This window comes from Mirounga leonina, unplaced genomic scaffold (assembly GCF_011800145.1).
Source record: "Mirounga leonina isolate KUSES-001 unplaced genomic scaffold, KU_Mleo_1.0 Mir_172, whole genome shotgun sequence".
In the NCBI taxonomy this organism is placed as follows: Eukaryota; Metazoa; Chordata; class Mammalia; order Carnivora; family Phocidae; genus Mirounga; species Mirounga leonina.
Window position 1 is genome coordinate 13636033 of NW_023270442.1, and position 23669 is coordinate 13659701.

The 23669-nt window shown below is 43.0% G+C and overlaps 1 protein-coding gene across 1 annotated transcript; it reads left to right on the forward strand.

The window, feature by feature from the left end:
• Positions 1-2384: 2384 nt before the first annotated feature.
• Positions 2385-23170, forward strand: IFNAR1 (interferon alpha and beta receptor subunit 1). Its single transcript, XM_035017620.1, has 11 exons — positions 2385-2545; positions 4242-4365; positions 8624-8802; positions 10919-11076; positions 11190-11328; positions 12676-12790; positions 15487-15686; positions 15789-15946; positions 18209-18359; positions 19248-19393; positions 20580-23170. Exons 1-11 carry the CDS (start codon positions 2473-2475, stop codon positions 20817-20819), a joined length of 1683 nt encoding a protein of 560 aa, XP_034873511.1. The 5' UTR covers positions 2385-2472; the 3' UTR covers positions 20820-23170.
• Positions 23171-23669: the final 499 nt, after the last annotated feature.

Below are 23669 nucleotides of genomic sequence, written 5' to 3' on the forward strand. Positions count from 1 at the left end.
CTGTATTTAACAACAACAACAACAACAAAAAGGCAGTTTTGTGAAAGACCAAGGGCAGGTAACAGCTCCAGATCAAAGAAAGCCAAAGAAGTTCAGGGAAACTATATATATATGGACAGAAATATTTCATTTGAACTGGAGAGAGAGTACACATGTGGCAAAATATTAACAATTTGGTGAATCTGAGCAAAGGGTATGGAGGAGTTGTCCTATTATTTTTGCAACTTTTCGGTAAATTTGAAAGCATTTCAAAATAAAAAGTTAAAAAGAACATGTTTTACAGAAAAACTCTTCAGTGTAACCTCTGATAAATTATTTTGATGTGAACAAAGGGAGTGGAGGGCAGGTTCTGGGTTAAGGTTACAAAGGCAGCACCACAGGGGAAATTAATTCATATTTTATCCATAGACAAACCATTACAGCAAATAAGCTGAAACTTTTACTTACAATGTATTTTATTAAGATGGGGAAAGACCATGAAAATCTTCTGTGCCATACAGATGCTATCAAATTGAAGATGAATTATGTGTTTTTTTTTTAACAAGGTATTTACTGACCTTCTCTTTAGCAACTGGGTAACACTAGCATGTTATGTGGCAACACTGAAAAAATGAACCATAAAATCCTTTAAAACTGCTTTTATTATGAGCATGAAAATAAAAAAATATATAGACATACACTATATATAACTCTTGCATTTTAAAATACATTTGGATTATTTCCATATGGATTTAATTTTGTTGCCAAAAAAACTCTGTGCATCTGTAAAAAACAAACTAGCTTCCCATGGTGGGGTGTTGGGGATGGGGAGACTGCCAACATTTTTAAGTATTTCAAATGGAAAGTTTCAGTCCATGAAACATTTGGGGCCCATTGTTCTAAATGCAAAACTGCAATCTATTTTAAGTAGTTTGCAAGAACAACTTTTGAACAGCAGGAAATGGAAATTTTAATTAAAACCTTAAGTCAAAATTGTTGTAAAGTCTTTTAAAATAAGTATGATTTAGTAAGTACAACAAGAAGTTTCCTTTTTCCATTTGGACCCACACATTCTTGTGGGGTATTTTTCCATCAATGACATTGTTAAAGCACTGACAAAACTCAAATCAAAGCTAAAATTTGTTGAATCACAAAGTAATAAGCCAAGGCTTAAAAAAAAAAAAAAATGAGGCCTAGGGCGCCTTGGTGGCTCAGTCCGTTAAGGGTCTGACTCTTGATTTTGGCTCAGGTCATGATCTCAGGGTCCTGAGATGGGGAGTCCCTCCACTGGGCTCTGCGCGGACGGCGGAGCCTGCTTCAGATTCTCTTCCTGGATGTCTGCCCCTTCCCCCCCACCCCCCCTTAACACGTGCTCTCACTTTCTAAAAATAAAAATGAGGCCTAACAACTGGTTAGATTTACTAAAAATCCTTTTTCACTTAAAATGGGTGAATTTCATGGTATATAAATTATACCTCAAAGTTGTTTATAAGGCAGAATCCAAGTCCATTGTTCTCTATAAATACTCATTTTATCACGTAATTGGTAATTAATATTGTTTAGTCGTAATTATCAGCTAAGCATGATTATTTCATCTCTCATCCTTGGTATTTTCCGTTTTGCGTATTTTAAGAATATACATAATCTATTACTAAAGCATTTAAATAACGACTTTAATGGTGGACCCAAATTGTTTACTAATAAGGGTAAGCAATCAAAACTGCTTAAAGACCGCTGTTCTGGAGACGATCCCAAGCCCCGACGCTGCCACGACTTTCTCCAGGGGTCCCGTGAGCCCCTCGGCCAGGTCGCCCCGAAAACGAGTGCTCGGCGCTTCTCGGCTTAACTCTGGCCACTCTTGCCCTTCGCGCACAGCGCTCTGCTCAAAGGAAACGGCCTGGCCCCCTCGGCAGCTTCCTCATTCCTGCCTCCCTTAACCAAGCCGCCCCAACACCGCTTTCCACCGCCTCGGTGTCCGCGACCGGGAGGGGGAGAGCGAGGGCCGACAGCGCCCGACCTCCGTCGCAATCAGAGGGCGTGAGTTGACTAACCACAGCCGCAAGGCCTGAGCCAGGACGTGCCGCGTTCCCGTTCGGGTCAAGGCCTCCTGTTGGGCGTAGCCTTTCCGTAACCAGAGAGTGGACCGCCCTCGGCGGTCACTGGCGGAAAATATGACGAGCGCGAACAACGGGACGCACGCCCCAATTCCAGGCGCGCACGCGCGGCCCACCGCTCCTCCCACCGGAGCGCACAAGCGCGCTAGACTCCTAGGGCGGCGCGTGCGCGGAGAGACTGGGCGAGCGCGGAGGGGACGCGCATGCGCGGAGAGGCGGGGCGAGCACGGAAGGGCGGGGCGAGCGCGGAAGGGCGGGGAAGGGCGGAGGCAGGGGGCGGGGCAGGGCGGCCCTTGGGCCTGGGGTTGCCTCGCGTAGTTAGGTGCTGCGCGAGGTGACCGAGGATGTGACTTCCTTGGCCGGCGGTGACCCGCGGACGATGCTCGCCCTCCTGGGCGCGACGACCCTGGTGCTGGTCGCTGCGGTGCGATGGATGTTGCCCGCAGCCGCAGGTGAGAGACGAGGGGGCCCGGCGCAGGTCCGGGGGGGGCGAGAGGCTGAGCTGTGGGGGCGTTGGAAGCCTTGGCCCCGGGAGGCGGGTGGAAGGGGCTGGCGCGTTGTCCCGGAGACCTCTGCTCGTCCGGGGTCACAGCGCTCAGATCGAAAATCGGGAGGAGGTGGTGTTCCAGGGATCCTTGCACGCCTCTTGCTTGGGGGCCCGCGTACCGGTCCCCGAGCGGGACACGCCCTCCCCGCCGGCTCTGTGGGCTTCCACCGCCGCGGCGCTGGGTGAGCGAGAGCCTTCCTGTCGACTTTGTTTCTCTTCGAAAAATCGGGGAGCCGGGCTGGACCCTTAAGTAATAAACAAGGCTTTAGCGGCGAATTGTGTTGCTGTTCCTGAAACATTGTCTCAGTTTAGGGAAACAGTTATTCAGCCCCACGTCGGGGGGGGAAATAAGGATTGCAAGAATTTCGCTGCCCTCGGGATTCGGACAGTCTAATAAAAAGTAATAATAAATGAAAAATACGCAACCAAAATAGAGAGGCTGCGACCACGAGGCTAGTTTGCTGCCTTTATTAATACTTAACTGGGACGCATCAGGAGAATGGCAACTATTACAAGGTTGACTTCGAGTGAGGAAGGGTACCCAAAGAGAAGGAGGGACTAGCACCGAAGGGCAGGAATCCAAGGGGTCAGTGAGGCCGCTTAGTAGGTTCAAAATCCTGAAACTGTTTGCTTAGAAAACCGTACGGACGATGCTCGCCCTCCTGGGCGCGACGACCCTGGTGCTGGTCGCTGCGGTGCGATGGATGTTCTTTTCTTTTCTTTTTTTTTAATCTTAATTGCTAAAAAATGCCAGCCGTCATCTGAGCTTTCAGCAAGTTGTAATCTTTTTGCTGGTGGACGGTCTTTTTTTTTTTTTTTTTTTCTCCTCATCATGATGAGTGTAGTCTTTAATCCCCTTCACCCATTTCCCCCATCTCCCCCTACCCCTCTGGTGACCGTCAGTTTGACCGACAGTTAAGAGTCTGTTTCTTGGTTTGCCTCTCTTTTTTTTTTTCCTTTGCTCATTTGTTTTCTTTCTTACATTCCACATATAAGTAAGATCATATGGCATTTGTCTTTCTCTGACTGACTTATTTCACTTAGCATGATACTCTCCAGTTCCATCCATGTTGTTGCAAATGGCAAGATTTCATTCTTTTTTATGGCTGAATAATACTCCTGTGTGTGTGTGTGTGTGTGTATCACATCTTCTTTATCCATTCATCAGTCAATGGACACTTGGGCTGCTTCCATATCTTGGCTATTGTAAATAATGCTGCTATAAACATAGGGGGTGCATGTATCCCTTTGAATTAGTATTTTTGTATTTTTTGGGTAAAGAGACTTTCAATTGAAAGATCAATGCTAATTTTCTTTATTTTCTCCAGCTTTACTGAGATAAATATGACATATAAGGCTTACTTTTTATGGATTAAAAAACCTCGACCTTTTTCTAGCTCTCTCAAATGCAGAGATTAAATGAATAATTAGCCTCCCTGTGCTGAGAGCAATGATTAGGTTTTTTTAGATTTCTGTATATACTTTGTTATATTTGAATGTATTCATTCTTTAATCAGTGACGTGAAAGGAAGAATAACATTTTTAAGACTATCTACAGCGTATATGTAACTGTCTTCTTTCTTGTTGGCCTTGATTTCTAGGAGGAACAAATCTAAAATCTCCTCAAAATGTAGAGGTCTACATCGTTGATGATACCTTTATCCTGAGGTGGAACAGGAGCAATCCGTCTGTCAAGAATGTGACTTTTTCAGCAGATTATCAAACGTATGCAACTCTATTGATTGATTTATAAGAATCACCTGAATAAGTTTGAAAATTGTAACCCCATCATTTATTTCTCAGATTTGAGAACCAATTGGTTTTCCATCTTTTAGAGAAATTTTATGTCTATGTAATATTTATAACTTCATATCTACAAATAGAGATTTAGTCCAATTCGTCTTGGGGTGTTGCAGCAAAAGAGATTTGGGGGATGAAGATGGCAGACAGCTTCTGTAGACCACAGCCGTACCTTCTCTCTTCTAGATGCGTCACCTTTTTTGAGTATATCCCTAGCCCTAACTTTCTACCTCATAGCTGCCAAGAGGATGGGCAGGTGGGGAGTTGCAGAAGAAAGATTCTGGAAGGAACGTAGCTCAGGGAGTACAGCACTTTGCTTTGGGTGTCAGGGTCCTGTGTGCTAACTATGATCCCTGTCTAAGAAAGAGTGGCTGGTAATTGGCCAGTGAAGAAACAGGGTGTAGGACCCCCAGAACCAGGATCTCCCCACTTCAACCACAACCAGCACTCAGTTCTCCAGTTGATTGTTAATAGAGCTGTGAGATTCATTTACTCATTTACTCATTACTCATTTTCTGTGAGATTCATTTACTTTAGTCATTCACGCGTGTGCGCGTGTGTATGTGTACGAGTATGTGTGCACATACACAAACTTGTATACATACATCGATGGTTTTTCTTGGAATTAATCATTTAAGAATTTTTATTTCTAGAGATTTTCTTTAAATCGAACTTTGAGTTTTGTCCATTTAGTTCTTTGCTTTAGTTCAAAATTGTCTTAATAAACAACTATTTCAGGTATAACAAAGATTGTTTCAGATACTCGTATTTAAAGTTACCCTTTTAGGAGCGCCTGGGTAGCTTAGTTGGTTGGGTGTCTGCCTTCCGCTCAGGTCATGATCCTGGAGTCCTGGGATCGAGCCCCGTGTGGGGAGTCTGTTTTTGCCTCTCCCTCTGTGCCCCCCCCACCCCAGCTCTTGTTTTCTCTCTCTCTCTCTCTCTCACTTTCTCTCTCTCTATCTCAAATAAATAAATAAAATTTTTTTTTAAAAATAAAGTTACCTTTTAGCAAAGAAGATAGACAGTGCCCTCATATTGTTTCTTCACACATTCTGTCACTGATACTAAATTCTCCAGTCCATAATAGTCTGCCTTTCATCCTTTCATTCTGACTTTAGCATCAAATGCATTTGTTTCAATATGTTCTCATCCTGCTCTGTTCTACTAGCTTTATAAATAATTGCCTTATAAAGATATGCCAGACTGCAAGTTTAGGGAGAGAGTACAGCAACAGTATAGTGTGGTATGGACTTGAGCCAGGCTGCTTGGGTGCAAAGCCATCCCATGCTAGGTATTCTATCGCTGTTTTCTTTCCTGTGAAGTGGTGATAAAAACTAATATATATATATTATATACCATACCATATATAACATCATCCAAACCAAAACAGTTTCGAGAGTTAAAAGGGGCAGTTAAGGGCGCCTGGGTGGCTCAGTTGGTTAAGCCACTGCCTTCGGCTCAGGTCATGATCCTGGAGTCCCGGGATCGAGTCCCGCATCGGGCTCCCTGCTTGGCAGGGAGCCTGCTTCTCCCTCTGACCCTCCTCCCTCTCATGCTCTCTGTCTCTCATTCTCTCTCTCTCTCAAATAAATAAATAAAATCTTTAAAAAAAAAAAAGGGGGGGGCAGTTAATTTTAGATAAGCTGGAACAACAAGCTTAAACCAGGACCACCCCAGGCAAACTGGGATGGGACTCCCCCGCCCCCCTCCTACCATAATAAGGTGTCTAACTTAAAAGGTTGTAGAAGTATAGAACAATGTTTAAGATTTTATTTATTTATTTGAAAGAGAGAGAGAAGCGGACTCCTTGCTGAGCAGGGAGCCCTACATGGGGCTGGATCCCAGGACCCTGAGATCATGACCTGAGCCGAAGGCACTTAACCCACGGAGCCACCCAGGCACCCCGAAGTATAGAACAATTTTATGTAAAGTGCTCAGTGGATGAAGGAAATGATTAATGGAAGTGTAGTTAATAGCAAAAGCAAACAAGTATTTTTTTAATGAAAAAAAAATTTTTTTGAGACCAAGAGAAAGTGTGAGTGGGGGGAGGGCAGAGGGAGTGGGAGGAGGAGAGAGAGAGAGAGAATATCTCAAGCAGGCTCCATACCCCAGCGCGGAGCCAGACAAGGGACTCGATCTCAGGACCCTGAGATCATGACCTGAGCCAAAATCAAGAGTCAGACGCTTAACCCACTGAGCCACCCAGACACCCCTTAATGTAGTGTTTCTCTGAATGTAGGACAGATGCCACTGGTGATAAATGATCCACAGACACATAAATAAGCCATTAGGATTCCAGTGTCTGTAGAACACATGCTAAGACATCAGTATTTGTGACCTATATCCAAATTTTATTATGATGTATGTAGTGTTTAGTATTCATTCTTCCATTCAATAAAGATTGGGTACCTTTTATGCTAAACACTCTTCTGGGTACTTAGAATGTATCAGTGAATAGGAAAGACCAAGATGGCATGTTTCTTATATTATGGCATGGGTTTTATGAAACGAATTTTATATCGGTTACATCATCGTTCTCAAATCGTGTTCTGTTCTGATCTAAATACTTCATATGATAAAGTTGGGTTTGCTTGGGTGGTGTTGTTTTTTTTTAAGGTAATATAAAAACAGCTACCCCTGCAGTATTGAGTGTGCTTCTGCACCTCCTAGAACAGGAAAGATAGAGGGGAAGAGAGAGAGTGGGTTGGAACCATGTCAGGGCTTAGTTTTACAATTTGTATAAGGTTTTCTGTTCATAGTAAGAGTTTCTGGATTTTTTAACATAGAGTCTGATGTGGAGGAGTTTCTCAGGGTTTCATTAAATGCCAACTCTAGCCTCACAGCTCAGAGAAGTAGAAAGGGAAACTAGCCAGGAATGTAGCTTCCCATATGCCAGTGTATATTTTTGGTAATTTTTTCAAATGTTTCCTTTTTTTGTTTTGTTTTTAATTAATACATATGTATTATTTGTTTCAGGGGTACAGTCCTTTTTGAAAAATGAGATGGACTTATATTTGGGTCAACACAGAAATGATGTGGCTAGATCATCCCTGGAGTCTGTTATCTTAAAGCATTTTTAAAATGAAGTCTACAATATTAGCCCTCCCTCCTCCTCCCCCTTCCCCTCCGAGAAGCAGCTCGTGCTAGAAATTATGAATCAGTCTTTTTTTTTTTTTAAAGATTTTATTTATTTATTTGAGAGAGAGAAAGCACATGAGGGGGGGAGGGTCAGAGGGAGAAGCAGACTCCCCGCCGGGCAGGGAGCCCGATGCGGGACTCGATCCCGGGACTCCAGGATCATGACCTGAGCCGAAGGCAGTGGCTTAACCAACTGAGCCACCCAGGCGCCCCAATTATGAATCAGTCTTGACAGAAATGCCTTCTCAGAGGAGAGTTTCTCTGACTGGTTTAAGGTAGACAGGGCTTCACGTGGGCAAAAAATTTCGAGACCTAACAAGTTTGTTGTCTCTCACCTTCCCGTCAGCCTCCTGGGTAGGCTGGAGTCACATGTGGCAGGATGTCCTTTCTTGATTTCTTCATGTGTTTGAAGAATCGAATATCCATCAGTTCTACTTTTTAATGGACTGAACGAGGAATTTGTCAGTTTATATTAACATTTTAAGTTTTGTTTCTAGTGATGTAGTAGGAAGAATTACTGCAGCCAGCAAGCAGAAGGGGCCGTTTGATTTTGACGAGGGCAGAGGAAATTCTCCAACCCTGAGATCTTTCTCTGGTCTGGTAAAACTAGTCCAAGAAGTTTAGAAGGGAATCATCAGATCCAGTCACCAAGTTTTCAGTAAGGAAAAGATCCAGAAATACAGAGTAGTTGGCCCAAAGTCACACAGCTATTTTTAACAAACCTGAGACTAAGTCCACTCTTTGTACCTTCTAGGTTATTTCTTTCTCTGCTTCTTTGAAATCCTAATGCAGCCTGTCACAAAATTACAGAACTGTATCCAAAAATGAACCTTCGGAATGATTCCATTTTCTAAATAATAACTTGGTGTATATGTGCTGGACACGAGGGCCACGTTGCAACTAAAATGTTAACAGGTTAACTCAAATAGAATAACTACCTAGCCTAGCTTTGTAATAGTTTCTCTTTTTAGTAAACAAACTGTGTTTGACAGTCTTTTGTAGTTATACATTTGCTTATTCATGCATCTCCTATTTTGTCTTAAAGACTTAAAAATGATACTTGGGTAAAATTGCCTGGCTGTCAGTCTATCGCCAGTACCAAATGCAACTTTTCTTCAGTCAAGCTCAATGTTTATGAAGAAATTAAATTGCGAATAAGAGCAGAGGAGGACAGCAACACTTCTCCATGGCATTATGTTGACTCATTCACCCTATTTGAAAAAGGTAAGAAGAAGTTGCCAGCCGAATTACAGGATATTCCTCATGAACTATTCCGATCACAGCTCACTTCCCAAGCCCATTCATGTGCATGGTGTAAAATCTCCCGTTTAAAGAAAAAGGGGGGGCGGGGGGCCTGGGTGGCTCAGTTGGTTAAGTGACTGCCTTTGGCTCAGGTCATGATCTCTGATCTCATGATCTCTGGGATCAAGTCCCTCATTGGGTTCCTTGCTCAGCAGGGAGCCTGCTTCTCCCTCTCCCTCTACCTGCTACTCCATCTGCTTGTGCACTCTTTCTCTCTGTCATATAAATAAATAAAAATTCTTTAAAAAAATAAAAAATAAAGCCCAACTGTTTTCATAATAATTCTAAGACTTATCTGCCCCTTCCTTTTCATTCTGTCTTGAGTATACACTGGAGTTTTTCGGAGGCTGATGGGTGAGAGGGAGACTGACTGACTGACTGACTGACTTGGCAGAAGCAAGTGGGAGATACATCTGTCTTCTTTGTTTAAGCCGGACATTAACAAAATTGGGACAAGATGTGACACAGCTCCACTCTTCTCGCTATGTCTGTTTTGGGAAATGTAGTTCTTTTTTTTAGAACAAATATTTGTTACAGTGCAATGGGTTTACCACTATTATCTGTTCATGAATTAATACTTGAAAATGTTACCAGTTTTAATGTTTAGTATGCTAAATGTTGAAAGACATGATCCCTATAAACAAAAGCTCTTTCAGACCCTCGGTTTCTTTGAGTGTGAAGGGCTCCTGAGACCAGAACAATTGGGAACCCCGGCCCTCTGTCAGAACTCACGAGAAGAATGATCTCTGTCCCTCTCTGCGCTTCTCTGCGTCCCTGTGCCTTCGAGCTCCGTTCCTCCTCGCTGCACAGAAAACACTCTTGTCAAGGACTCTGGTCACCTCCTCAGTGCCCAAGTTCCCAGCTCTCTTCTGGCTCAGTTCCTGGGTAGCACCAGGGTTACCACTTGAAACCCTTCCACTTCTGGATCTCCAGGGCCCCGCTCCCCACCAGCGCTCCTCCTGCCCATCTGTCCCTCCTTTGCCCCTTTTTCCTGGCCCCCCAGACCCATCAGTGCCAGACTGCTGCGGGGCTGGGTTGTCGGACCTCTTCTCTTTCTACACTCGGTCCACTGGGAATCTTACAGCTTTCAATCCTGTGTGCTCTTGAGAAAAGCCCAGACTTACATCTCCAGCCCCACTCCTTCCCCTTACTTTAAACTGTATCACCAACTCTTCTTTCAACAGGCATCTCTGCGTGCGTGTCTAAGTCATCTGGTCAACCGAAGCTCTTGATTTCCCCCTCAAAACCGGCTTCTCTTGCAGTTTTTTCCATCCCTGCTACGGACAGCACCTGTTTTATTTGCTCAGGCCAAGAGTCTTGGAGTCCTCTTTGGCATCAGTTTTCCTCATGCCCTGCATCCAGTCTGTCAATACTTTCTGAATGGTCCATCTTGAGGGTACATCCCGAAGCGGACCCCTTGTCACGTCCACCCCTGTGACCAGCAAGGCTGGTCTCTTGAGCTACTGCAGTAGCTTCTTCCTGGCCTCCCTGCTTCCTCGTGCCTGAACTAAGGTGATCTTTCCAAAACGTAAATCAAAGCATGGCACTCCTCGGATCTCAGCCCTCCAGCAATGTCCTGAAGCTAACTACAGAGCTCTTCCTTTGTTATCTGGCTTCTAGCTGCTTCTCGGAGCTACCGGAGCCTCCTTATTGTCTCTTGAAAATGTGAAGCGCATTCCCACCTTGCCAGAATACTCTTTCCCTAGATAATTTGCCTGACTTACTCCCTCACATTATTCAGGCCTCAGCTCAAATGTGGCACGGAGGCTTTTCCTGACTAACTTATCTGAAACAGATCTTGCCACCATCCTCTCTCCCTCTGTGTTATTTCATTTTTCCTCACAGCACACACGACATTGTATGTATTTGTCTATTTGGGGTTTATGGCCATATCCCCCACTGAAATATAAGCACCGCGGAGGACTTTCTCTCTGTTACTATGCCAGGCATATAGGAAGTGCTCAGAATTATTTGCTGAATGAATGTTTCGACCCTGTATTAATGAAGTTATATAGTAAACGTGTTCATTTTTTTACAGCTCAAATTGGTCCCCCAAAAGTACATTTAGAAGCTGAAGATAAGGCAATAATAATAAACATCTCCCCACCTGGAACAAAAGATCATGGCATGTGGGCTCTGGATAGCTCAAGCTTCACCTACAGCTTAGATATCTGGAAAAACTCTTCAAGTGGAGAAGTAAGCATTTTTCTTACCTTTGTTCAAAGTGAGAGAAAAAGGACATGAATTTGTCCTAAAGTTTGACCTTATATTTTTTTAAAGAGCAGACTTCTGTTTTTCTTTTATTATAGAGAAGGACTAAAACTGTTTACCCCAGAGATAAAATTTATAAACTCTCACCAGAGACCACTTATTGCTTAAAAGTTAAAGCAAGACTTCTGCCGAGAAAAACTGGTGTCTATAGTCCCGTGTATTGTATAAAGACCACAGGTAAGGAGAAAGTTATGCTTTAGATTCAGTAACTTTATATACAGATGGGCAATCTATTAATTCTGGCAGTTTTCCTCTTGGTTGCTGAAGTTTATATGATATCTTAGTAGATATTAAAACAAAAATATTAGCATTTACATAAGCAAAAAAAAAAAAGTCACAGTAATTGGGATTTTTGTCTCAAGTAAGCAGTAATGAAAGTTCTGTCTAAAAGTCTAAATATTTTCTAATGACAAAAACTACTTTTATTTGCTCAGAATCCACAAAAGGGGGAAAGCAGTTGCTAGAGGAACAGTTAGTCTTCCAAAAAGTACACCTTTATAAAAAGTGTCAAATGTTAAAATGTGAAAGCATCCTGATAAATTTTGTCAGTGACCTCTTGCCAATAATTAAGGTCAGAGGTTAGGAGCTTAGATTTGTTTGTTATTTTAATCATAAATTTAATATGCTTTGTTTTTAAAATTAAACATACAGGAGAATTTAAAGTAAAGTTTTCCTCTCCTGCCTCCTTATCCCCAGTACCATTTACCAACAGTTAGCCCTGCTGGTAGTTTGTGCATATTCTTTCCTGCTTCTGTCAGGGCTTATTATAAGCATACACACAGACGTGTATATAGTTTCTTAGTTTTGGTATTTGAATTTAAAAAATAGGATCCTGCCAGATCGATCTTACAACTTGCTTGTTTAACCTACTACATTGAGGATCTCTTTGTATGTTGGCATATACAGATCTATCACGTTCTTTTTTTTTTTTTTTTAAGATTTTATTTATTTGAGAGAGAGAGGACACGAGCAGGTCGGGGGGTGGCAGGGAGAGAGGGAGAAGCAGACTCCCCGCTGAGTGGGAGCCCAATGCGGGGCTTGATCCCAGGACCCTGAGCCAAAGTCAGACGCTTAACAGACTGAGCCATCTGGGTGCCCCATCACGTTCTTTTAAATCGCTGCATATTATCACATTGTGTGAATGTACACCATTTGTAACTCACTTAGCTGTTACCCCCTGATAACATGTAAGCCTTTTTCTTTTCTTGCCCATGCTGTTAAGAAGAATTCTTAACCATGGGGGTGCCTGGGTGTCTCAGTCAGTTAAGCGTCTGCCTTCAGCTCAGGTCATGATACCCGGGGGTCCTGGGATCGAGCCCCACATCGGACTCCCTGCTCAGGGGGAAGTCTGCTTCTCCTTGTCCCTCTGCCCCTCCACCCCACTCGTGCTCATTCTCTCTTACTCTCTCTCAAATGATAAATAAATAATCTTTAAAAATAAATAGAACTAAAAAAAAAAAATCTTACCATGTCTTATCTCACTAAAGTAACAACGTATGCTTTTCTGTGTTCTTTGTCTTCTAGTTGAAAATAAACTGCCTCCACCAGAAAATATTCAAGTTGATGCTAAAAATCACATCTATGTTCTTAAATGGGATTATACATATGAAAATGTGACTTTTCAAGCTCAGTGGCTCCAGTAAGTTCTATTCCATGAGTTTCCTTTTGCCCAGTTTATTATGGTTCCTTTCACTCCACTTCAGCCCCCTACAGCTCTAGGCACAAAGGCTGACTGCTTGAGGTGATTATTTAATTCTGGTCCCTGCTCTGCTGTTAACTAACTGGGTGACACTTAATCTCTTAATCTCTTTTGGCCTTGGATTCTTCATTTGTTATCATAGGGGCATATTTAATAATATCTCATGTACTTACTGGCTCTTTTTCTTTTTTTTTCAAGAGTGTTTCTCGTTGCATGTCTTATTTCCCCAATCTAGACTACTTGACACATGACCCTGAGCTTTTCTTCAGAACTCACTTTTTCTTTTTTTTTTTTTTTAAAGATTTTATTTATTTATTTGAGACAGAGAGAATGAGGTACAGAGAGCATGAGAGGGAGGAGGGTCAGAGGGAGAAGCAGACTCCCTGCCGAGCAGGGAGCCCGATGCGGGACTCGATCCCGGGACTCCAGGATCATGACCTGAGCCGAAGGCAGTCGCCTAACCAACTGAGCCACCCAGGCGCCCCCAGAACTCACTTTTTCCATGAGTCCTTGGAATGATCTCAGTCCAGTCTGTCTTACTCATTTCAAGTTAGCCTTCCCATTTTCTTGACAATGTTAGTGGTTTTGACAGATTTTTTAGTGATCACTTCAGTGGGAAATGAAGAAAGCTGGACAGAACTGTGGATAATGTCTCAGCCCTGCAGAAGTGGTTGAGAACTGCCTGTAGTTCATGTTGGCTGGAAAGTTGTAGGGGATAAAGAGGCGAATCCAGTGGAAGGAGGAGCGGGTTGTGGGGAGGAAGGGGGTGGGTAAGAAAGCTATATTGAGGAATAGAGGGACCAGAGGCAAGGATAGCAAGGGCAGGAAAGGAAGAGTGAGAGGAGGAAGAGAAACAGGAAGTGAACTGAGGGTGAAGGGAAATGGGGACTGCACTGGTGAACTCTCTCTGTCCTTCCATGTTAGTTGCGCAATGGAAACGCATTCCCGTGCCTGCATGTCCATAGACCCTGACTGACCTGGAACTTCACTATCAGAAGTATGCTCTAAGTACTAACGCCACAGACTAGAGAGGAGTAGGGGTTTTCTGGTGGCGGTTCTCGAAGTTTTGTGGGTACTCAGCACACCGTGCAAAGTACCAAAGGGATGGTAAAGGTACAGCAATACAACACATGGTTCCTAGAATCCAAAGCAGGTAGCTGAGGTGGCATAGTGAGGGGTGGTTTGGGGGTGAGGAGTGCTCTGCAAATTATAAGGGTGACAGAAATTGAAAATGTAAAGGTGGATGGGGCCGGAGAGACCGAAGAAGCCATGTGGAGGGAGATGAGATGTGAACAAGGCCTTCCTTCATTGGTGAATCATATATTTTAAAATTGGACGCGAGAGGGCGTGTTAGGCAGAGCTACAGCACAAGGGAAGCTCAGGCTACAAAGAGATTGAAAATTAGGTTAAGGTCAGGGGTGGGGGTGTTATTGCTCTATAACAAATTACCACAAATTTAATAACAGCTTGAAGAGTGCTGTTACCTCCAGTGACTTCCAGTCGGGGGACCAGTCTTGGCTTAGCTGGTCCCTCTGCTCAGGGTGTCACAAGGACTCTTGGGGGCCATCTTGGAATTTTTCCTACCACATGGGAGAAGCGCCACCTTGAGAACGGTTGAACATTTGGGCGCGGGAGAACAATGAGAGAGAAAATTGAATACATGGGCTGGGTTGAGATCAGGCATTTGGGTGCCATTTAGAATTTTGCATTGAGGGGTGGGTAACATGAGGTCTGTATGCAAGGAGGGTGAAGATTGCCACATTGTATGTGGACCACAGAGACACCAAAGACGGGAGAACCAGTTAGGGAGGCTGTTGTAGTTCCAGGCCTGAACTGAGTTGCTTTGAGCTGTTGGTTACTGAGTAATTTACTTGACGTCTCCAGGCTCAGTTAAGTGTCCATATTCTGTGTAGACTTGCTCTTACCACACTGTGGCGTGTATCTCCATTTTAACACTTACCCATCGGTGTCTGGGTAATATGTTTCACAGCTGGCTTTCCAGAAGGAAAAAAAAAGCCTTATTCGTAGCGCTTGCCAGTTTTCATGATATAAATACACCTACTGTGGTCCCTTTCAACATGATGTCACTGAACATGGCATTAGGGAGAAATGCACAGGATGACCCCGTTAAAGAGTATTTCCACCACAGAGATATGATAGACATAGATAGTTTTGAGCATAGATAATAAAATGTAATAAAATAATTAGGACAAAATGAGTTTCGATGTAACTTGTCGCCTGTGCTTCTGGCCTGCCAGCTATAAATTAAAAAAAAAAAAAAGAGTTTTGAGTATTTTTATTTTTAATGCAGTCTGTTTATTTGTAAGTTTATGTAATTTAATTTATAGTAATGGCTTTTAATAACTGGCTCGCAGCATTCCAGAAAATTCAGCGGTGGTTCTTGTGTGCTGGCTCTGGTCAGCTCTGGTACAGTAACGCTCTGTCATACCCCAGAGCAAGGGCTCTGGTTCTCTTTGTGTTGTATGTGTGTCTCTTGCATTGTATTGTGAGCTTCCTGAGGGTGGAGACTGTTTCCCTCTGTAACCTTAACCCCTATCTGTGTCTAGCATATTCTAAGTATTTCACAAATATTTATTGAATTACTATGTTTGTAATATTTTTTTTTGTCTTAAAAGTGCCTATTTAAAAAAGATTCCTGGGGACAATTCAGGTAAATGGAAACAAATACCAAACTGTGAAAATGTCCAAACTACACAGTGTGTCTTTCCCAAAAATACTTTCCGAAAAGGAATTTACCTTATCCGTGTTCGAGCATCGGATGGAAATACCACGTCTGTTTGGTCTGACGAAGAAAAATTTGATACTCAATTACAAAGTAAGTCAGTAGTTTTTTCTTCATTGTGCTTCTCTGATTTGGTACAGAGTCTTAATATTGTTTTTCCAAGTTGAACATTGTACCTGTACATTTTTTTCCTAGTTACCCTGTTTCCTCCAGTCATTATCATGAAATCCACTAACGATGTTTCCCTGCGGGTCTATATCAGCGCTCCAGAAGAGTCTGAAAGCAAGCCTGTGAACCATCATTACCCACTAATTTATGAAATTGTATTTTGGGAAAACACTTCAAATGCTGAGGTAAAAAAAAAAAAACTATGTGATGTTAATCTATAAGGTAGGGTTGTAACTAGGATTTTGGGGAAACAAAGTTTGAAGTTAAAATTTTAGGGAAATTTTTAAGCATTAAGACTGTGATGACAACATGAAGAATATTAGCATCTCTCCCTGTTTTACGGCGTAGTTATGGATCACCTGCATCTGGGCATCCAGGTGTGTTGTTAACATTCAGATCCCTGCACCTCTTACTACTCAAATCAGAATCTCTTGGATGGAACTTGGAAATTTGAGCTTTTAACATGATTCCTGGGTATTTATCTAAACCAGAGTTTCTCGACACTGGCGACATTCAGACTGGATAATTCTTTGCTGTGGGAGCTGTCTTGTGTATTATAGGATGCTTAGCAGCCTCTCTGGCTGATGGCCAGTGCACTGCCTCCCAGTGGGGACAACCAAAAAACCTCCAGACTTTGCCAGCTATGCCCTGGGGGCAGGGTACCTCTGAGGGGGCAAAATCTCAGATGGTCCAGTGGTTTGTGGCACTCCGAGAGGAAAGCATGCCTCCAGAGTTCAGCTTTGCTGCACAAAATCCTGTTCCTTACTATTCAATTTCATGGCAGAGGAAGGATTTGAAAACAGTCCTCTGAAAAGGTTTCTTGGCAGGGGGAGTCATGAAAAAGAGTCAAGAAACACGGGTTTAAACACTAAAATTAGAAAACCACAGACAAAAGCAGTACACAACATCGGATAATGCACATGATTCTAGATCCCTTTAGCCTGTGGAATTACAATCAAGGAATCAACCTTGAAAAATCTTGTGTAGTTGGGTGGATAAATTCTGTAACCTGACTTTATTTTCTGTTGGAAATCTAAGAAGATTATAATGACTTGGCTACTTTCCTTTTAACTCTCTGAACACCCTGTAACCAAAGCATAATTTAGCCCATTGAGAATTACAGTCAGTTCTCAGTTGTCCTTTACATCAGGAAAAAACCTGTATTTGTGTCTCAAGCCACCAAATTGTGTATTTTAGGCAGGGTGCTTTACCTCTCTGAGGTTTTGTTTCCTCTTCTCTAAAGTGGTGGTAGTCATAGTAACTCCATTTTTTTTTTAAAGGATGTTTATGAGGTTTAAAATGAGGTAACATAAGAGGCGTGCCTGGCTGGCTCCGTCAGTAGAACGTGCAGCTCTTGATCTCAGGGTTGTGAGTTCAGGCCCCACCACGTTGGATCTGTAGAGATTACTTAAAAATTAAAAAAAAAAAAAATCTTAAAATGTGGTAATATATGAAAACACTTAGCACATCACTTGACAGATCGTAGAGCTTAAATAATACCAGTTGCCATCATATCCTGTCAGTAATTACAATCATAATAGCAACTTGTATTTATTGCAAGCTTATTATGCATCAGGTGCTGTGGTAATTTACATGAATTGTCTCGGTCATTCTTCAAAACAGTCCTGCCACACTGCCTGATTAAATCATTCGGCAGACACTTGGGATGGAGTAGCTCTTACTGCTTCCCTGATGCTGGGCTTCAAACAGTACAGTGTGGATGGTTGTGATGTGAGGACAGTTTGGCTTGGCTCTTGGGCTTCTCTCGTTTGCCAAGAGGAAAGCATGCTGCCCTTGGTTTGGGTCCAAGGAGGATGAGGGACCTGGGGAGGACCCACGGCCTCGGTACGGGCTCCTTGGCCAGTCAGGACACGTGTGAGTGAGAAAAATAAATGGGTTTTGAGCCACAGGATGTTTTGTTATATGATGTGACATTGCATGACGTTATTTTGTTGTCATTATTTTTTTTGATTTGTTACACGATATTATTGTGGTGATAGCTGACTACTGCAGGGAAGAGCGGTAATTGTCCTCATTTTACGGATCTGGAAATAGGGCCGAGAGAAAAGAAACAACTTGCCTAAGGCCACATAGCTATAAGCGATAACCCTAATACGGGCAATTTAAGGCCAGAGCCCCCGCTCCTAAATATTCTGCCACCGAGCAGAGGAAATACAACGGCAATTAAACCAAATCAACAGGTACTTATAAATTAGAGTTGTCTTAGGAATATGTCATAATTCCTTTTCGGAAGCAGCATTTTTAAGTTTGACTTGGGTCGTAATGTGTTGTCCAAAACAAATGTATATTTCTTAAACATACACCAACTAAGTGGTTAGGAGAGGCCATCTTAGACTGAATATTTAGAGAATTTAGGAAATTGACATTCCCTATCTGATTTCATAAGGTGACTAAATTTTATCAATGATCTACTTATTTTCTTACAGAGAAAAATTCGAGAGAATAGAACGGATTTTACTTTTCCGAAATTAAAACCACTGACTGTATACTGTATCAAAGCCAGAGTGCTCATTCAGGAAGAAAAGTGGAATAAAAGCAGTGCTTTTAGCGATATTGTGTGTGAGAAAACAAAACCAGGTCAGAATCTTCCATTATATCTCTTTTTTTTTTTTAATGTAACTGGACTTTAAAAAAATAATTCAAATTCACTGGAAATTGTAAAATATTTCCTTCTTACTACAAAAGCATAAAGAGAATACTTTCTTCATGAGCTATATGAATCAAAAGTAGACCTTCAGGCTAAGTCCTTCGGTTTTAGAAAATATTTTTAATGCGCAGTTCAGTGTTTTTGAATATTATATTTCATTCAATACGCACATAATTAAATTGCCTTTAATAATTACTCTTTTAACATTTAATAAGACTATTTTAGGTGGTTTTGGGGTTTTTTCTTTACATAATTCTTAATATAATTATCATATGGGGATCACTTCATTAGTTCAATTGTGAATTTTGTTCTGTGGGAATGGTTAAGTCCCATTGTGTATTTTACAGTTTGCGGTGTTGACTTGCAGATGCTGATTAGTCACGGAATGGTTTTAATTATGCTAGCTCTGTATCAGGAAGTGCTAGAGAACACTTCGCACGCTGGGAGCTAAATGTCAGCATTGCATCCTTCACCTTGCCAGGCCACTCTTTAAGTGGAAATGCATTGCCGAAAAAGCGGGGGTGGGAGGCATGCCTGGCTGGCTCAGTCAGTAAAGCGTGTGACTCTTGATCTCGGGGTCATGAGTTCCAGCCCCACCTTGGGCATGGAGCCTACTTATAAATAGATAAAGGGAACGCATTGCCTACAGCTGTTGTATGCCCCATGTTACCAGAAATATTTCTAAGGGTATATCATTTCATAGATTTTTATATTTCCTTTCACATAGCTACATTTCATCCACCTAAACTGTCAGCATTGTGAACATATTTGTGTGTCGAGATCTATGTTGAAGCTTAACATCACTTACTTATTTTTAGGAAATACTTCCAAAACCTGGCTCATAGCTGGAGTTTGTGCTGCATTGTTTTCCATCCCGGTTGTCATCTATGTCATGAAACTTCTCTTTAGATGTATCAGTTATGTGTTCTTTCCATCAAGTAAACCTCCTTCCACTATAGATGAGGTATGTGACTTTTCTTTGTCAATGGGTGGATTTTTCTTAAAACGAATGGGAAATATATTTGATTTCCACAGAATATATGCATTTTCTTGATATCCAGAAAATATACAGACTGGGATATTTTCTTCACTTTCAGTAAATTGGCTTTAGAAACAGTCATTTAATATCATATAACATGGGATTGTAAGGTTTGTCCTTAATCTCATATTTTTCTTCAGTTTGGCTACCTTGGCATTTGTTTTATCATTGAAAAGCTGGCTATTCACCCAAAGCCTACAGCATCCTCATCAGGGCATCCTGTGGATGACATCACAGAAAATAAGTATGAGTCTCCTTTCGGGACACCTCACAGGCTCCTGTTTGGCTCCCCTCTGTGAGGTTGGCATATCTAATGAAAACACTAAATGACAAAGACCTAAACCCAGGACCTAGCCTGGGGATGGTGTGTCCACCTAGGGCAGGGGTTCAGGTTGCCTGCCTTGGGAGTATCGCTTGGAGCTCTGGCTTTGGAGCTAGCGAGACCCGAACATGAACTGTCGATCAGCTACAGTATGTTTGCATATGTTAACTCTGTGAAGTTAAGCAGGTCACTTAAGAGAACTTGAGCAGGGGCGCCTGGGTGGCTCAGTCATCAAGCATCTGCCTTCAGCTCAGGTCATGATCCCGGGGTCCTGGGATCGAGCTCCGCATCGGGCTCCCTGCTCCACGGGGAGCCTGCTTCTCCCTCTCCCACTCCCCCTGCTGTGTTCCCTCTCTCTCCGTGTCTCTCTCTGTCAAATAAATAAATAAAATCTTAAAAAAATAATTTCTTTAAAAAGGAGAGAGAGAGAGAACTTGAGCAAATGCCGTTATGCTATAAAGTTTCAAAAGAAACTCTCCATAGTCCCAGTGCGCACCCCTTTCCTTCACTCTCCCACACTCACCAGCCCCCTGTGCCCCATCTTGGGTCCTCTTCATGTACCTGCCCCAAGACAGTGCCAAGAGGCAGGGGACCTCACTAGTGAGGGGCTTATTCTAAACGTTAGATGGCAGTCGATAGCTCCTAGCTGGTTTTTAATATGTTTATTAATATAAACCATTACCACTGGTTTTCTCGGTAGTGGATGTAAGAAACTGAAGCCGTTGGAACTAAAAACTGTCGTTATTTTAAACAATCTGTTCCTATTCTTCCCCCCTTTTTTTAAATTAGTATTTCTCTGAGCAACCGCTCCGGAATCTCCTCCTTCTCACTTCCGAGGAACAAACGGAAAGATGTTTTATAATTGAAAACACAAACACTATCACGGCAGTAAAAGAAACTAACCAAACCGATGGAGAGCACAAAAAATATAATTCCCAAACCAGTCAAGATTCGGGAAACTATTCTAATGAAGATGAAAGCAGTGGAAGCAAATTCAGCGAAGAATTCCTGCACCAGGAAACCGAGTGACCAGAGGCGAGCTCTAGAACACTCGGGAGTCCTGTGGGAGCCGCGCTCGAAGCCTGGGTTCTCGCTTCGCCCTGTACCTATGCAGAGGATCCCGGCTTGTTGGGGAGGGAAAACGTCTTGGGTCACTGGTCTGAAAATGCAGGCAAGTACTTGTCCATGGGACAGAAGTTCTCTCTATTCTTTTCTGTGCGCAGACCCTTGAAAGACCTGTCACTGGACCTGCCTGATGAAATGAGTGAAATCCAGAAAATGTTCTCTGTGTCTCTGATGACATCTCAAGTGTTGTGCTAACAGCCATGTGACGAAGCACAGGGTCACTGTGTTCCTATCGGCTGACACCGTCACCGAGAGCCTGTGGCTGTCCGTGTCGCCGACTCGTCCTCCATTCTCAGTGTTACAGTTCAGGATTTTTCAGGAGGTATTTAGACACTTTGGCCACCGAAGTGTAGAAAGAAATTTCTCGAGAAAAGCCAGATACCATTACCACTGGTTCTCTGTAAAATAGCTTACCCTAGAAAACGTCTGCAGGTGCCAGAAATGTGATCCTTACAATTTTCAGGGGAACCCTGTCCACGTGTCCCCAAAACCTTGGCTCCTACATCACAGTCACCTCTCCCTTCTGTGGTTTAGGATTCAAGCCAGGTCATCTTTTCCTATACATTAATACTTCCTAACTCCCAACCTAATTCCCAACCTAGTAGAACAGTAGCTTCTGATTCGAATTTGCAGTCAGTGAAGTGATAGAGAAAGGGACAACTGTCTAATCAGAGAAGTTATTAGGATATTTTAAGATAAGGGAGTATGTAGAGGTTAGTCACAGTGTATGCAGGAAGCCTTGGGACCAGGAAATGCTCCTGATAGAACAGAGTAAGAAGTAGAATCATTCAGTAGGAGAAAAGCAGGTGACTTCCGTGAAAAATAAGAGTAATGCGTCTAATCAGCTTTTAATTATTAAATCAACTGTGGGGTTGCTCATCTGTGTCTTGGTTTTTGTTGTTTTTTTTTTCCTTTCTCAGTTTTATTGAGATATAATTGGCATATAACTTATCCGTGTCATGTTTTGAACCGGGCCAGCTTCTCTGTCCCATGTGGGACATGCAGGTGTCCCTTCTCCGCTTACACACACTCAAGAAAGTGAACGTTTACTATCAATGGAAGGAAGAAAATGTAACGGGGGGGAAAACCTCAGTTTAAGAATTGTATCATGTTTTTCAATGGCCACCTGGAGTGCATTCCTAAATTAGTCATGGAGACCCTTCGTAGGAAGGAAGTCTAGGCATTTTGGTGGCCTCCCAAGGGAAGGGAGATGCAGCAACACGCTGCGCTGGGACGTACGTAACCTAAGGCCAGTATTATTGCTGTCGTCGTCCCTGCTGACGCCCCAGGTTCATCCGTGGGGAAGAAAAGGGGGCAGGCAGCCGCTCTGAGGTGGCTCCTCCTGGCATAACCACAGCTCCACGGAGCACACCGTGCGCTTTCCTGGACCCACAGCCCCGGCTTCCAGCAGAGGATAGCGGGGATCGGGGAGGCCCCTGGGAGACGCGGGTCTCTGCTGGAGAATCCCTAAAGTGACTCAAACACACTCCCCTTTTGATCTTTCTGACCGGAGACATCTAGTTTCAGGCAGATCTTCTGGGTGGGCCCTCTATTTTTAGAGGCCCCGTCTCTGGAAATTTGCTTCTTTACAGAGGAGATCGGGACCGTGTTAGGACCCCGGCACCAGCCCTGGCTCTCGACCCGTGCTGACGGAGTGGTCCCGTCCAGCACCCAGGCCCAGGGAGAAAGTCGCTTTACACGGGATGTACCTCTGTGGGCCGTGGAGGAGGGGAAACTTACTCATTACAATCAGAAGACACCAGTGGAATGGTTAGGTCCCTAGCATGTGGGAGTTTGATGTCCTCAGGTTTGAAGACCCCCTGTGATTTTCAGTGGACAAGCATCTCGACAGCAGTGAACAAAAACCCCTCATTTTTGCCTTGTCTTCTAGACATGAAAATGCAGTTCCTTTCCATTCTTCATGATGGTCTACATGTACATGTAGCATAATCAGGAGGTGCTTCCTTGTAAGGTATGGTAAGTGTTCTTTCTGAAGAATAGTTTACTTGGAAACATCCTGTACTTGGGAGCACCAGGAAACTGCCTCAGAAATACAGTGTTGATAGTTCTTGGCGAGGCTGAATATAATCAATTACATTTGTATCATTACAGCCAGAAATCCCTTGTATAGGTGAATATACATGTAAATAGTGACATGGGTGTGTAAACACATGTGTGTTTTTATCTACCCTTGCCCTCACATATGTGGGCCATTCCATTAGGATAGCCGTAAAGGACTTACTTACTAGTATAGATTCTAATTCGAAAATTAGAAACGCTGCTCAGAGCTATGAACTTTAGAATCTGACCAGAAATTTACAACCTATAAAGTTATTTTTTAAATATGATTTAGGGTTTGTATCTTTTCCCCCAACCTGCGACCTTTAAAAAGCAGCCCCAAATTGCCCTTAAGAATTCTATGGGGCGCCTGGGTGGCTCAGATGGTTAAGCGTCTGCCTTCGGCTCAGGTCATGATCCCAGGGTCCTGGGATCGAGTCCCGCATCGGGCTCTCTGCTCCTTGGGAGCCTGCTTCTCCCTCTGCCTCTCTCTCTCTCTCTGTCTCTCATGAATAAATAAATAAAAATCTTAAAAAAAAAAAAAAAAAGAATTCTGTGTACAGAAACCTTCCTTCCTTCCTTCCTCTCCTTCCTGTGACTACTTGTCATGTATTTGGTTTTTGTCTGGTATATGTCTGCCCCCACGAGACTAGAAGCTCTCTGAGCACAAGGACCTTCTTTTATTCATGGCCATAT